The 16,147-nt window shown below is 41.2% G+C and overlaps 1 protein-coding gene across 4 annotated transcripts in view; it reads left to right on the forward strand.

The window, feature by feature from the left end:
* LOC113019245 (uncharacterized) overlaps positions 1-14,652 on the forward strand; it is a 49,151-nt gene extending 34,499 nt beyond the window's left edge. For 2 of the 4 annotated variants that reach the window (XM_026162810.1, XM_026162812.1), the window contains exons 29-35: positions 719-6,436; positions 6,542-6,650; positions 7,970-8,068; positions 11,106-11,375; positions 13,250-13,351; positions 13,438-13,559; positions 13,882-14,652. In XM_026162810.1, the coding sequence (XP_026018595.1) occupies positions 719-6,436; positions 6,542-6,650; positions 7,970-8,068; positions 11,106-11,375; positions 13,250-13,351; positions 13,438-13,559; positions 13,882-13,965 (6,504 nt within the window). In that variant the 3' untranslated portion in view covers positions 13,966-14,652. The remainder of the gene's footprint in view (positions 1-718; positions 6,437-6,541; positions 6,651-7,969; positions 8,069-11,105; positions 11,376-13,249; positions 13,352-13,437; positions 13,560-13,881) is intronic. The other 2 variants (XM_026162813.1, XM_026162811.1) reach the window with 2 other exon arrangements.
* The last annotated feature ends 1,495 nt before the right edge of the window (positions 14,653-16,147 follow it).

The following is a 16,147-nucleotide window of genomic DNA, read 5'->3' on the forward strand; positions in this document are numbered from 1 at the left end:
TTATCGGACCCGGGGTTAGCAACATCCCCCAAAAACCCGAAGATTAGAGTCCTGCCCTCTAGCCCTGCCAGTGTAGCAGAAATGATGACGGATGATGATGGCAGACACAGCAGTTCTTCCCTGCGTGAGTAGCTTAATGTAGTTCGTGTGTAATTTACGTTGAGTAGGCTAACCACGTTATTACATTAATGCATGTAAGGTGAACTAGCAAACATCATCATAGCTACATGCGGCTGTCTTCTTGTTTGATGGCAGATACTCCCTTCACCCTGGCCAAAAAGGCTAAAATGACCAAAGAAAAGTGGAAAACAGCTAAACATGAGAGGTTTTTGGACAAAGTTTGTTTTTTCCATTGTTTAAGCACTGCTTCCAGCCAAGAGTGATGCCATAAATCCCCTATAGCTGCTGAAAAGGCATTGTTATCTTTTTACAAAAAACAGCTGAACATGAGAGGTTTTTGGACCAATTTTGTGTTCTCCATTCTTTAAGCACCGGTTCGAGCACCGTTTAAGCACTGGCACCATTTCAAAAGTACCGGTTTGGTACTGGTATCGGATAAAACCTAAACCATACCCATCCCTAGATATGATAATATATCTTAGAGTTTATTAGTGACAGTCTTCTGTGGTCCCTTTTATTAGTTGTTTTTTTTTTTTTTTTTTTTTTTAAATAGCTCAGTTATGTAATTGAAAATAACTCATCTCTTTAACTGGTTAAGCAGACCTGCGGAGTGGAAATAGAAAACCAAAGCCTGGTTGTGTCGACCACTACAAAACAGATCTCAACAAGGCCCTTGAACGACTCGACGAGCAGCTCATCTCCTAGTGTCAGCCAGACCTCTGTCTCTTCTTCTCTACAATCTATTGAAACTCCTCCCTTCCCTTGCCAAACAGCACAGCCAGAAAATCCAGAGTCTCCAGAGATAGCCTTGCATTCTCCATCCGTTAGCTGTAAGCCTTCTTCATCAACAGCAGCAGCAGCAGATGTGACAGTAGAGACATATCAGCTTCATAGAGACGAAGAAGCAAAACCCAAAGAAAGTGCAGTAGGGAAGTCGGGTAAAGTGTTAGCAGAGGGCATTACTACAGAGACAAATAGAACAGAAACATCATTAGCTATACATTCAGCTGCACATAGTCAGGGGTTAGAGTTGACAAGCCAAAAACCGAATCTAGAAATTGATTTTAACAATGGCATACTCAAAGAGTCGAAGGAGAGGACGGAAGAAGAATGCAGAAATTATTATTCTGGCAAGTATCCTGAGGAGGAGGACTTTGAAGATTACCAAATCCTGGACTCGATTGAGGATCAATTGGATGAACAGATGAATGAAGACGGAAGCCAAGATGGCACTGAAACCAATTTATCTGGGTGTGTACAAGAGCAAGGAAACTCTTACCAGGTGATAGATAGTGTTACCGAGGACCAAGCATCTGTAGTTAAAGAGGACTCTCAAGAAGATGCCACTGATAAGGATGTGTTAGATTCAAGAACGAACCAAAGTCCAAGGATCAAGGGAGCTCGAACAACCATACAAACACAAGGAGAAATGCAGAGGTCTTTTAAAGCCCTCGAAAATTTGGGCCAAATCCTAAATGTTGAAGAACAAGTCAACAAAGACATGTCATGCGATGCAGATTGTGCTAAACAAGAAACCTTTGAGATATTGGATTCAATTGATGATGACACTGATGACCATGTTTCTTCAGAAACACATATTTTTGATGAGCTAAATTTCAGTTTAGAGGACTTTGTCACTGTTGATGAAATTGGTGACAACACGGGAGAAGCAGCCTTCAGCCACCAAAGCCGCTCTTCTCATAAGCAGAACTCTGAAAGGAAAAGAGAAAGGCAGAGCTCTCACATTGCCTCCTCTTCTTCCTCACCCGTGCCAACTCACATCACAGTGAAAGGAAATTTGTCTTCTAATGTCTTTAAGACCTCTACCTCCTCATCTTCTCAGTCTTTTGAAACTTGTAGGAAAACACACCCAAGCAAGTTAAAGTCCCCAGCCAGAGCACTGCATACTTCATCCTCAGATTGCAGGGCGCATTCATTAAAGATGGCATCAGCAGCAGAAGCTGAGACATCGGTTGACACATATAAGCTGCACAAAGAAACAAGTTCTGTTGAGTCAGAGTCAAGGCAGTCACCTGGACCTGAGAAAGGCCATAGACTGCATAAGTTGGACAGTCAAGTCATGGAGAGCGATACAGATGCAGTCAAAACCTGTTCAAAGGAATGGAGTGAAATTGGATTGGATGCTTCTGTCCAACTATTACATGGGGTTTCTAAACACCAAGTAGCTACCAATCAAGAGGATGATCGTCTGGTTGAAAATGAAGACTCAGCAGAGAAAAGAGAGGTTGAGGAAAACAAGATTCAGATAATGGAAAATTCTGATAAATCTACAGTTCTAGATGCAGCTGATAAAATTGAAATGTCAATTACAAGTAGCAACCAAAACCCGAGAGGCCAAACAGAAGATAGAAGAAGAAAAGAAAAGGAAGAAATGTTTTCAGAAGAATCCTGCAAAGCGTCCAAAGATGCTGACAACAGAGACATGAAAGACAATTCATCAGATAGTACTGATCATGAAACCTTTGAGATATTAGATTCAACTGATGATCATACTGATGACCATGCTTCATCAAACACCAATCTTTTTGATGAGCCAAATTTCAACTTGGAGGACTTTGTCACTGTTGATGAAATTGTTGATGAAATTGTTGATGATGTGGAAGATATGGCCTTAGACCACCCAAGCACGGCTTCATCTAAACAGAACTCTAGAATGAAAAGTGAAAGGCAAGGTTCAAATGTTTCATCTCCTGTAAAGCAGACTTCTACAAGATCCCTGAAAGACTCCAAGAGCTCAGCAACTTATTCTTCTTTCTCACATTCCTTATCCAAGTCAATGAAAGCCACTGCGAGGAGCAGTTTATGTATGGCTATGGAAACTCCTGCCTCCTCTGTGGAAAAAGCAGCATCAAGTAACCCAAAATCTCCAGCCAGAGCATTGCAAGTTTTGTATTCAGGTTTTAGGACCTGTGCATCAAAAGCAGCTCTAAGTGGAGTTGAGACTTGTCAGCCAAATGAAGAACAAGCAAAACCAACAGAGAGTTTAGTGGTAACATCTGACCACAAACTTTCAGCCAATGGCATTGCTTTGAAAATTGTTGAGTCAAAGTCAAGCCAGTCATCTGCTCTTGAGCAAGGCCAGAAATTCTTTGGAGGTGGCTATAAGGTCTTGGACAGTATTGAAGATGAAAGTCCTGAGGAGTTTGGTGAAATGGAAATAGATGTGCCTTTCAAAGCACTAGACGGTGTAACTGAAGACCGAACAGCAACAGTCCAAGAGGCCACTCAAACAGTTAAAGATGAAGGTTCCACATTGATGCAGCTGTCCGAGGAGCATGTGATTCAAGTAGATAATTCTGATAAATCTGTTGCTGAAGATTTGGCTGAGAGAAACGAAGTGCTGGACAAAAGTAAGAATCAAGCTTCAAGGAGCAGGGGCGATGGAAGGTGGGGGAAAGAAAAAGAACAACAGATGCTTTCAGGAGAAACCTGCAAAGACTCTGGCCAAATGACAAATGTTAAACATCAAAGCATCAAAGAAGCTTCACCAGATAGTACTGAAGAAGAAGGCTTTGAGGCACTGGACTCGGCTAATGATCGCATCGATGACCAAGTCTTTTCAGATACCACCCTTTTTGATGAGCAAAATTTTAACTTGGAGAATTTTGTCACTGTTGATGAGATTTTCGATGACTCGGGGGAGGACCAAAGCACAGATGTGTTATCCTCTGCCGAACAAACCTCATTAAAATCCTTGAAAGGCTTCAAGATTTCTTTGTCACCTTCCTCATCTAAGACAAGGAAATCCACTTTGAAAAGCAGGTTGTCTTCTAATGTCAAAACGATCTCAAACCACAAAGTTTCAATAAAAGGCATTGCTGGGGAAACTATTGAGTCGGAGATAAGTCAGACACCTGGACCTGAGCAAGGCCAAGAATTACATGAAGGAGGCTTTCAGGTCTTGGACAGTGTTAATGATGATGACGCATGTTTAAAAGAGTGCAGTGAAATTGAATTGGATGCTTCTCGCAAAGTGCTAGACAATGATATCAGACACCAAATAACTACAGTTCAAGAGTCCAATCCTTTGGCCAAAAATGAAAGTTTTACAGTAAAGCAGCTGTCTGAAGATTTGATTCTGGTAGTGGACATTTGTGACAAAAATGAAGCAGAGAGCAGGGGAGATGGAATCAAGGGGAAAGATGAAATAACGCTTTTGAAGGAATCATCCAAAGCCTCCAAAGATGCTGGCTTAATTGCAGAAGGTAAAAAACAGCCTCTTGAAGAGGGAGACAACACTGTAAAAGAGGGTACTGAACAACAAACCTTTGAGATACTGGATTCAACTGATAGTTATAATGATTATTCTATTTCTTCAGACGCTCAGCTTTTTGGTGAGCAGAATTTTGAGAGTTTTGTCACTGTTGATGAAATTGTTGAGGATGTGGATGACAACCAAGGCACCTTCTCATCTGAGCAGATCTCCAGAAAGAAAAGAAAAAGACAAAACTCAGATGTTTCATCTTCTGCCAAGAAGATCTCAACAAGATCCTTGAAACAGTCTAAGAACTCAGCTGCTTTATCTTCTGAATCCAAGCCCACTGAAGCTTCAGAGAAAAGCACCCTGTCTTTAGGCTTGACCACTGACTCACCAAAAAAACAAAAAGGCTCATCTGAACCAACCAAATTCAATACCACATCTATGCAATCTGCTCAGGCCACTAAGACCCCTTTATTCTCTTCTTCGCTGCCTGTCGAAATTCATGCATCGCCTTTTCGCAGAGCACAGCCACACAAGACAGAATCCTCAGCCAGAAGACCACACACTATATCCTCAGGCCACAAGACCCATTTGTCAGAGATGGCATCAACATCAGATATTGAGGCATCTGTAAAGATTCAATATTCTAATGAATCAGAGAAAAAAAACACAGAGTGTGCAACAGCAAAGTCTGACCACAACGTGTCAGGAGAGGGCATTGCGGCAGGGGATTATGTCGGAAAATGTATTGAGGAGGAGGAGGAAGATGGTGAAACTTACCAAGTCATTGATTCAGTTGATGATCAAACAGAAGAACAGCTGGATGACGATGGAAATCAAGATGGCTGTGCTAAAACCAAGTATTCAGGACCTAAACAAAGCCACACATTGCATGGGGAAGGTTATCAGATTTTAGACGATATAAAATCCACAATCCGAAATGAAATAAAACAGTACATTGAATGTCAAGACATCCAAAAAACTTCAACAGATGCTACTGAAGCATTTGAGATACTGGATTCAGTTGATGATCTGACTGAAATAGAAGATGATAACCAAAAATTTGAAACCCTCGGCACCCAAGTATCTAAAGAAGCCACAGAAGAAGAGGAAGAAGCTTACCAGGTAATTGATTCTGTGGAAGATGAGCCAGCAACCACAGAGACCAAATTGGAGGCAGACAACAAGGAAAAAAGAACAGATAAATCCAATGAACCTAAAAGAGATGATAGACCAACAAGGAGGACTGGATCAAGGTCCAGAACATCTAAAAGTGAAGAGGAGGGGAAATTACCAATAAAAGAGGACAAGATGGAGAAAAAATATGAGACAAAGAAAAGCAATACAGAAAAAGACAGAAATATTCTCAAGGACACTGAAAAGATCATTCATGGGAAAGTAAACTTTGATAAAGATGAACCAATTCAAGATGCTTTTACTGCAGAAAGGTCTGATAGTAGAAGGTCTGCTAGAGGATACAAAAAGGACAAACTGACATACACAGAACAATCTAAAAAGCCAGAAGCGGTAGAGACTGACAACAGCAATTCAGCCATTACAGAACAATCTACCAGTGGGAGAAAGGAAAGAACGGCTAAAGAAGTCCCAACAAAAGACAAGACTACAGCAAGAAGGAGAACCACATGGGCTGTACATTCCCAGAAACAGGATCCTGAGAAAAATACAGAAAATGAGGAGACAACGCCACCGACCGAGAAGACACCAACAACAAAGAGTGATGCCTTGATAAAAGACTTAAGGGAAGACTCTACCTATGAAATACACCCTGTGGAAGATGATGATAGGAATAATCGACCTGCAACTTCAGAAAACACAACGTTGGAAAGACCAAGGAAATATATTGAGAAAACTTTTTTGGATGACACATCTGAGCTAGTGACTCTGGATGAGGTGGGGGCAGATGAGGGTGGAGACAAAGGTTTTTTGGAGGGAGAAGAGTGGAATAGGGAGATTACGGAGGATGAGCTGCAGGAGTTTGTCACATTGGATGAGATTGGTGAAGAAGAGGAGGAGGGACATGAGGTCTGCCAACTCAACCCAGATAGCCAGTCAGTGAAGTCCTTAAACCAAGAGGTAATGTTAGCATTTAAACTGTTGCAAACATTTTTCTTTCTTCGAGAAATCTTTGTTCTGATAACATAAATCTTGATGCCAAACATTTTGGTTTTCTCTTTTTAGACTTTGTCAAATGTGAATGAAGCAGTGCATGATGAGAATGAGAAGGGTGTCAAAAAGGAGGCTCAGAAAATCTCAAGATCTAATAAACGCAAAGGTGATGACAATGCAGGTTTGTGTTAGTCTTCTTACTGCTTCCATAAAAAATGTCATAAATTAGCAGCAGGCAACAGGTTTCTAATTAGAGTCAGTTGATTAATTAATCATCAGCAGGCGTGACCTCCTTTACTAAAGTTTAGTTTGCTGCTCTGGTGCATGGTCAAGTTACATCTGAAGAAGCCATACAAACCTGTGGAATAATGTCCTTTAAACACCTTTGGGTTTCTTTTATAAACCTTGGGCACATTGCATTCCCAGAGTCAACCATGAACTCCTCTATATGTCTGACAAAGAAAAGAATCAAGGTGTTGAAATTGCCCAGTCCTGTCGAGACCTCAACCTGATTGGAATGCTGGTTTGGGACCTTAAGAATGCTGTGCGTAAATGTGTATCCCCAACCTCAATAAACTGAAGCAACAGAGGTGTGGGCCAAATTTTTCCCACAACGATGTGAGAGACTGATGAAGTCACAAAGAAAATGATTCCTTCAGTTTAGCTAAAGCTGGTTATAGAAGCGATTGAAACATGGACTGTACATAGGGTGATCGTGGCAGTTGGCAGTTTGATTGTGTAAGGTTGCCGGGTTCGAGCCCCAGCTCCGACAGACTTCACCTGTTGCCTACTGGTGGTTGTCAGAGGGCCCGGTGGTGCCAGTGTTCTGCAGACTTGCCTCTGTCAGGGCAGCTGTGGCTACAATGTAGCTGGCCATCACCAGTGTGTGTGAATGAGTGGATGACTGAATGTAGTGTAATGCGCTTTGGGGTCCTTGGGGACTAAGTGCTATACAAATACAGGCCATTTACCATAGTTTTTCAAAGGACAGCACAAAGTCTCGTGTAAACTTCGTTTCACATGACTGTTTGTACATGGTAGGTATGATAAGCAGGCATAAACAGTGGTGCCTTCATTGATAGAAGGAGCAGCACATCTTAAAGCAGATAAGACATAAACCAGGTGAAATGGATTGTGTTAACAGCTAAAGGTTTCCAGTATAATGGAACTCTAACCATAAAAGCTAAATTACTAATTATTTTAAGGTGCAAATAAACTGACATCTGCTTACAGCCTAACAGAAATTTAAAATTAAAGGTAAGACACACTATTAAAGACAAATCTATCACCCGTTACATGCTTTGTTAGCCAAGACAGTTTGATTTTGGTGTGTTTTGATTGGCAGATTATTATCACTATAGATTTTTTTTTTTACATGGAAAGCATTGTGTACTAGTCTGTTGTGTGAATCTTGTAAAGTTTACTCCTAAATTTACTAAGAAAGAAAATGGCAAACTGTTTTGCATTAATGTGAGTCTTTGTTTTTGTATCTCATATTAGAGGAGAATGTGAACTTGAAAAGAGATGAAGACAAGGACAAGAAAGCCATTAGAACCAGGACAAGTGGCCAAGCCAGGAAGAGGACTAGACAGATCCCTGGTAACACAAGCACAGCTTTCTGGTTTACATAATTGTGCAGAAATATTGAGCCACTTCTCATTTCTTCATACTTTGTTACTTTGTTAAATAATCTTGAGGAAATGTTCCCTAGTCTTTCAAAGTTTTTCTTTTGACTTCAGCTGCTTTTATTCACTGATTTTCAGTCCAGTCTTTATACCTGAGCATTTTCAGAGGAATGTTTTTGTTGTTGTTTGTTTGTTAAGCCACTTAACACTGACTTATGAATCATTCAAGGACAAAAAAAGGAACCTTAGTCATGTGATGAGCCAGTTGTAATCTAATGCCATGTAGTGCTGTCAATCAACAAATTGGAAACAGCTTCACGACAGCATGACAATGGTTACAGACACACGGCAGTAAAATCATACCTGGGTAGAAAAACACATGGTGGAACACTATCAGTCACGGATTGGCTTCACCAGAACTCAAGCTTTAATGGAATGTGGGATCATCTAAAGCGTGGGTGTCAAACTCCTTTTTCATCATGGGGCACATACAGCTCACTTTGATGTTAAGTGGGCTGGACCCATGAAACTACATGATAGATGTGTAATTCACAGAAAATGTACCGTGGATAACATTTCTATTGTAGTCTTTGGAAAAACTGGACCTTGTATTAATAATAATAATACTGCATTTTATTTGAGGGCGCCTTACAAAAGAACAAAATTAAAAGGAGCAATAGTCATAAAATACATAAAATAAGTTAAAATTGCAAAACAGAACTTGACAACAGATAAAATCACTACTAAAGCGAATAAGCCAGTTTGAACAGATGTGTTTTGAGCTGTGACTTAAATACGGGAGGAGAGTCTATATTTCTTATGGCTTGATGAAGAGAGGAGCAGAGCGACTGAAAGCTCTGTTTATATTTATATGTAATTTATATTATATTTTCGCAATATATGATCAGGAGGGAGCATGTAAATAATGAATAAAAGAGGCTCTAATACTAAACCCTGGGGCACACCAGCAGAAACAGGATAGAGACTTGAAGAGTGGGATTTAAATTGGATATAACTGAGTGCGGTCTGAAAGATATGAGGCAAACCAAGCAAATGGGTATGACGAATGACAATGGATGCTAACCGGTTCAGGGGGATATTGTGAGAAATGGTATCATACTAAGATCAAGAAGAATGAGGATGGATAGTAGACCAGAATCAGCTGCCATCAGAAGGTCATTGGTTGACCTTAACAAAGCAGTTTCTGTGCTATGATTGGGGTGGAAACCAGATTGAAATTGTTCATAGAGATTATGGTCATTGAAATGTAAGTGAAGCTGGGAGGCGACAACTTTTTCAAGAATTTTTGAAATAAAGGGGAGATTTGATATAGGGCGAAGACTATCAAAGTTTTTGGGGTCTGCACCAGGCTTTTTGAGAGTTGGAATAACAGAAGCCTTTTTCTGACATGAAGGGACCATTCCAATTTTAAGGGAGGAACGGATAATACTGGTTATGAGAGGAGCTAACGAGGGAAGACAGGCTTTAAAAAAATTTTAAAAAAAAAAATCTAAATTATCCACCTGTCAACTTGACCCTCTTCCCACTGTGTTAGTTAAATATGATTAGATACGTCAGTTATAGAGGGAAGAGTAAAACCTGAAAATAACTGACAGGAACACAGTGGGGGAAACAGGAAGTCTACTTCAGAGTCAGAAGCTCCTACAGAGTGACGGTGGATATCGTAGCTTTTACAAGACTTTTCTGTCATTTAATTATTTATCTCTTAGTTAATTACTTTTGTGTAGTATGAATGACTGTGAGGGAGTCTTTATCAGCAGGAGACTCTGTGAAACCTATTTAAATACAGTTAAAAGCAATGTTCCCTCTAAGCTGCGCACGTGTCTCTGCGCAGAGAAAATCTGCGTTGCGCACACACAAAAAAAATTCTAACCTGAATTGAAATTAAATGAAATATGTGCCGACACCGGTGTTTTAGCTAGCAAAGCGGCGTGGCTGATGTGGAGTGAAGCCACGTTAATGACAACGTGTACAAACATTGGAGATGTGAGCAGGAGAGATGGAACAATTGACGGAAAAAGTGTGGACAGTTTTTAAATTGTGTTGATAGGCCACGTAAAACCAGAGTTATGATAAAAAAAAATCTGCAATGTTTGGTTTTCTTCCTGAATACTACCGTTGTTTAGATTTACTGCGGGAAGAAACGGTAAAAACTGCGTTTTATAAGGAAAACGCTCGAAAGCCTGTGAGCTAAAACAAAACCAAAACACCCCACCCTTTCCCATTGGTCAAAAAATGTACCATGTCGACCAATCAAAACATGGCATTTAGTTGTTAAGAAACGGGAGGAAGTTTTAGGAGTGACGGCGGTGTTTTGAGATGTGAGAGATTTGCAGCGTTTAGCGCAAATCTTGTGTAGTTAGTGTGTAGTGTAGTCAAAAGTTTTGTTGTGTGTGTCAGAACAATGCGATGTTACAGGAGTGATACATCTCCTGTTGCCAGGCCTGCAGGTATCAGGCTTGTTCTCCTTTATCTCATAGTGGACAGAAATTATTTTTTGGAGTGGCACAAATAATTTGTGTGGCATTAAATTAGATGCAGAACAGCTGATTGTTCTGTAAATTGTTTGAAAGGTTTGTTTAAAAAACCGCATTGGCTGCATTTTTAGGTAAACAGCTGCAAAAAACATTGTTGTTTGCAAAACTCAGTAACTTTTTTGAAGAAGTAACTGTATAATTAATTGCCCAACATTGGTCATTATATACTGTATTTTGCAGGGAGACAGTTACAGGACTCTCTCCCAGACCACAGACACATAATACAAGTCACAGTTTTATTTAAAAAAAAAAAAGATTCTGGGCCTTCAGCCTTATGTTTGACACCCCTGATCTAAAGGCAGTCCAGATCTGAAGAAGAGCTTTGAATGTTCATCAAGAAGCCTGGAGAACTGTTCCTGAAGACTGCTGCCACTAAGAATGTGCACAAAACTGTGCAATCTGGTCAGAGGACTAAATTGTAAGTCTCAAGTATTTCTTTTTCTTTTCCTGCAGTGAGAAAATCTGTTAGAGGGAAAAAAGGGGTCGCAACACACGAGAGAGAAGATGCAGAAACAGAATCACTGTCTGCCGCTTCACTCGAGTCCTCGTCACTGGACAAAAACATATCTGTACTGTCAAGTGACGACAAACCAGACAGCCAAAAAACAGAGGAGAAACCAGAGAGCCAGCCCGATGTTGATGCTGCCTCTGCTGGGCAACAGCAACAGCCTGAGTGTCTTGATAATCAGACACAGGAAGGACCGAGCAGTAGTGACGTTAAAGGTACGAGAAGCTGTTTTACCTCAAAATGTGCTGATTTTAAACCAACAAAATGTTTCAATATGATTCACTAAAGTGGATGATGGTTGTTTTCCACTTAGAATTTGTTAGAATAGATCAAAACTGCATCCAAGTCAGTGTCTATATTGTGGTTTTCCTAACACACTCTGTCAGAAGACAGCCACAATTTGTAATCTGGAACTTGTGAAGTTAAAGTTTGTCCATCAAAAGTCACTAATCATATTACATATACATATTACATATTACAACATATTCTTCTTCTCTTGGCTCTCAGTGAAGGCGGTCGCACTTTTTCTCCTCTCCTCCTCACCCTTATCTTCCCTGCTTAGCCTCTTGTGTCCTTGTCTTGTCTTGTGTGCATTACTTTTCCCTCGAACAGTCTCTCACTGTCATTCTCTAAAACCTAAAAGAGAATTATGGATTTGATCAACTGGTCTCTGAATGCTATTGACACCCTTTTCTCAACGAGAAGTCTGGGCTCGGGAGAGCCTGAGTGCCCTGGAGGGACTTTCCCTGCCGGATACACGATAGACGGGTGGCAGACCTGGAGGATCTTGTGCCTGGCGGGACTGTCTATCGAGGACGCTGAAGATATCTACCTATTCGGAACCATGATAACAGGGTTCTTGCTGATCGGAGCTGGCTTGGCCCTGACTTATCGGAGAAATAAGAGAGCGGAACCAGCTGTTCAAACCCCCCCAAGGCTGACCGCTGGAATTGAAGCGATGGGTCGAGGCGCGACCTCTCACACCGAACGCAGTATGATTAACACCTTGGAGACGCTTACAGCTGCCGTGAAGGCTCAAACTAACACCACTGAGCGTATGATGGGATACATCAGAGAGGGGCCTGCTCATATTGACACCCTTGAGCGAAAGTTGGATCACATCGCAGAACGGCTCACTGCAGCTGTGAGGTCTCAGAATCAAAAGAATGATAACACCATGGAACAGAAGTTTGATACCATCATGGGGAGGCTCGCGGCTCTCCAACGGGAGATCGAGAGACCAGTGTCAGAGTGCTAAATTCGGAGCTGCTCGCATAAAGGAGAAATCAACAATATTCAACATTTGGACACCACGGCGCCAGCTGCTCAGGCCCGAGGCTGGAGCCCACCAAAACAACTCCCTGATAACGACTGTGTTACGGCTATTCTTCCCATCCCATGCAAGGACACCTGGATTGGCTGGAGGACTGTTTACTTAGCCTGATAGGCCGAAGGACACTCTCAGCTGAACTATGGACACGCACACACATACACTTACACTGATAGGCACTCACTCATCCCCCTCCCTTTCCAACGCCTTCGATGCTTGTTTCCTGCGAGGGAACACGGCGGGTCTCTGTGCCGCGCTGGAATGGTAGCGCTGTGCAGGGCGGCTGCTGTGTTCGCTTCGGATTACTCCTCACCCCCCACCCACCCCTGTAGCTTGTCATGTCTTCATAATGTTGTGCTGTAGACATTTATGTGCTTTTTTGTGCAGAGGAGTTTTTTTGTTTCCTGTTCTCATGCTGTCCTACCATGGAAGCACAGCATGAGTAGGGGTCTCTTTTTTTCCTCTTGTACTTTCCCCACTGTAGTGTACATTTCAATGTTTTTTTTTCTCTGATTCTACCAATCTCCGACCTGTATCCCCATGTAATGTTTATGCTATATGTGTAAGGTCGGGGGGGGGGGGTCCTATTTCACTGCAGGGCAACCTGCATGTGATGAATAAAACTTTGATTGATCGACAATTCAAGACATTCGAGCAGCTGTAACTAGAGAAGTAAAAATATAAACTTGTTATTGGAGTAGGTACAGTTTAATTTTCAGTCATCATTTATCATTTATTAGTTGTTTTCCTTTTCTTTAGCTGTCCGTAAACGAAGGAGAGCACTTATTGAACCCAAAGCAAAGCGATCTTGTTCTCAGTCTCCTCGCATCACAGACAACTTGGATGCTGACGCGTCCCTTGGTGAGAACGAAACATAAAATAATGACGTCAATTTCAAGTCTTTCTTTTCTCTCTTAAGTTATTTTGTATGCTTCTGGTCTTCTTAGGTGATGAGCATGTTGTCCAAAAAATGGGGCTTTTCTGTAACCTCTGCTCCATTTTCTACCTGGATGAGCAAAATGCTAAGGACCTCCACTGCAGAAGCCAGAAACACCAGGAGAACCTGAAGGTACCCACAAACTCAATTCAATAAGGAAAGATCATCTGAAGGAACTGAATGTGATTTATTTAGATACTTAAAGTAGGCAGAGGGGCGGCTGATTGGCTCATAGAAGGTGGTCAAGGACGCAATTGGACAGAAGCCAGGATGTTAGCATTGAGTTACTGCGTGAGAGAGAGGAAGTGATGTAAAGGAAAGAGTGGGAGCCTGAACACTAAGGAAAGCAGGCAGATGAGTGATTAAAGGTCTTTCTTATTGAGGCTTTGTAATCGAGTGACTGCACAAAAACATACAAGTGGTCTCACCTTTTTCCCCTTTCTTTTATTTCCAGAAACATCAACAGAATCTTCGACGGAGGCCTTCGAGAATGTCGCTCAGAAATTCTCAAGGCTCTGTTAAGGATGAATATAACTAGATTTTTTTGTGTTCTTTCCCTTTTTTATGAGAGGTGCAAACAAAACCACGTGTCGTTGAGATTTGGTGGCGAGTGACTCAAGTTCGTGGACACGTTTAAAATGTAAACTTTCATGTGAGTAATTAGCACTCATGAACATATTCTTATAAGAAAAAAAACTAAGAGCTTTCTTTCCTCTGGTTGCAGAAGGGTTTTAGTTGTATAGAAGTTGGTAGGAAGTCTGCTTGTTTCAGGTAATTCTAACAAAAACATAACTTTTGTTTAATAAATGTTGGTTATTTTTAAGAGGGAGATAGGATTACCCACATTTCACTCTTTAGCTAACCGGATGCACGTTTACAGTTGTGTGCTCCACTTGTTTAAGTCATGTGAAACAGAAAGGATGTCAGTTTTCAGCTTCATGTACTTTGCTGCTGTTAGAGAGAAGCATGTTGTGTAGATTTATGCAAAGCTAATATACTTTTTTCCTCTTTCAGTGAGAGAGAGTATAACTATTTTTTTTTTTTTATGATTGGTTTGCTGTATGTAAAAGCTGTTAACTATGTTATGGTAACCCTGTAAATCTTTATGCACATCAGTGATGTTTAAATGCAACATTTTCTCCCTGCAAGTCACTACAGAAATATCTGTACACATTTCCTGTGTAACCTTGGGGAAAATAAAACACTTCCTGTTTTTTCAGCTTTAGACATTTCTGTCATTTATTCGATTCTGCTCCTTATATTGTTAAATGTTTTTCACAAAGATATTGTATACATGAATGAATTCTTAAATACTGTAGTAGTTATTAAAATAGTATATAGGATTTGTGTAGCCATAAATATTTATCTTAACTTTTAATTGTATTAATACTGTATTACATCTGAATTTAATATCATTAAACACACAATCAAATGCAACCATTTTATTTTCACTTCACGTCTTCTTTTTAGCTCTTGTTTCATCCCAATCAGTTACTAGAAAAAAATCTAGTCTCTGATGTAATCTCTTGAGTATACATCCACTTTTTTATTTACTCTTTTATAAAGACCAAATTTATGATTTCTGCCTCTTAGCTCAGTCTGGTGACCCTTGGATCACAGAGGTGACTGCGGCTCAGTAGATAAATTGAGTTGCCTACCTGTATGGTTGGTAGACCGGTTCCCCACTTACTCCAGTTTGGCAAGATACTGAAGCCTGAGGTGGAGAGTGTTAGATGAGGTGCTTGGGTATAGAAAAAAGGAGCTATGTATGCACCAGTCGACCCATTTACCATCTAACTTGCCCTGCGTCTAAAGCTCCTGCTGTACAAGGAGAAGCTCACATATTAATTGCTTTTACCACATGACTCTTGTATTTGACTGTTTTAGAACTGCACACATTACAGAAGATGCCATAAATAATCTCTGTGAAGGTTCTCAGTCATCCAGGTCATCGTAGTCAAAGGAGCTTGCAAAGAAAAGCGTCTGGACTTCTTTAAGTTGCTTGAAGACATTTCACCTCTCATCCGAGAAGCTTCTTCAGTTCTAAGGTCAAATGGTGGAGAGTCCCAGATATAAACCTAGTGGGAGTGACCCCCCACAGAGGGACAAAAGGACCCCCTGATGATCCTCTAGTCGCCTGAGCCAAGGTATGAAACTGGGCGTGGGTCCAAATCCGCCAGAGTTTCGGGTGTGTTCATTGTGAAACCTGGCCCCACCTTATCATGCGAATTCCTGAGATCAGATGGCCCAGGATGTGAGTGGGCGTTAAGGCGTCTGGGAAGGGATCTCAAAACTGGATTATAGATGGCAGAGAGTTGGTGTCGTAAACCCCCGCCTCTGTTCAAAGATGGTCGTTTACAGTGGACATAGATGGCTTCTTTCACTCCTCTTTCAAACCATCTGTCCTCTCTGTCCAAAATGTGAACATTGGCATCCTCGAAAGAGTGACCTTTATCCTTAAGATGCAGATGGACTGCTGAGTCTTGTCCTGTGGAGGTGGCTCTTCTGTGTTGTGCCATGCGCTTGTGAAGTGGCTGTTTGGTCTCTCCAATGTAGAGGTCTGAGCATTCCTCGCTGCACTGTACAGCATACACCACATTGTTAAGTTTGTGTCTTGGAGTTTTGTCTTTCGGGTGAACCAGTTTCTGTCTGAGCGTGTTGCTGGGTCTGAAATACACTGGGATGTCATGCTTGGAGAAAACTCTCCTGAGTTTCTCTGA

Source organism: Astatotilapia calliptera, chromosome 3 (assembly GCF_900246225.1).
Source record: "Astatotilapia calliptera chromosome 3, fAstCal1.2, whole genome shotgun sequence".
In the NCBI taxonomy this organism is placed as follows: domain Eukaryota; kingdom Metazoa; phylum Chordata; class Actinopteri; order Cichliformes; family Cichlidae; genus Astatotilapia; species Astatotilapia calliptera.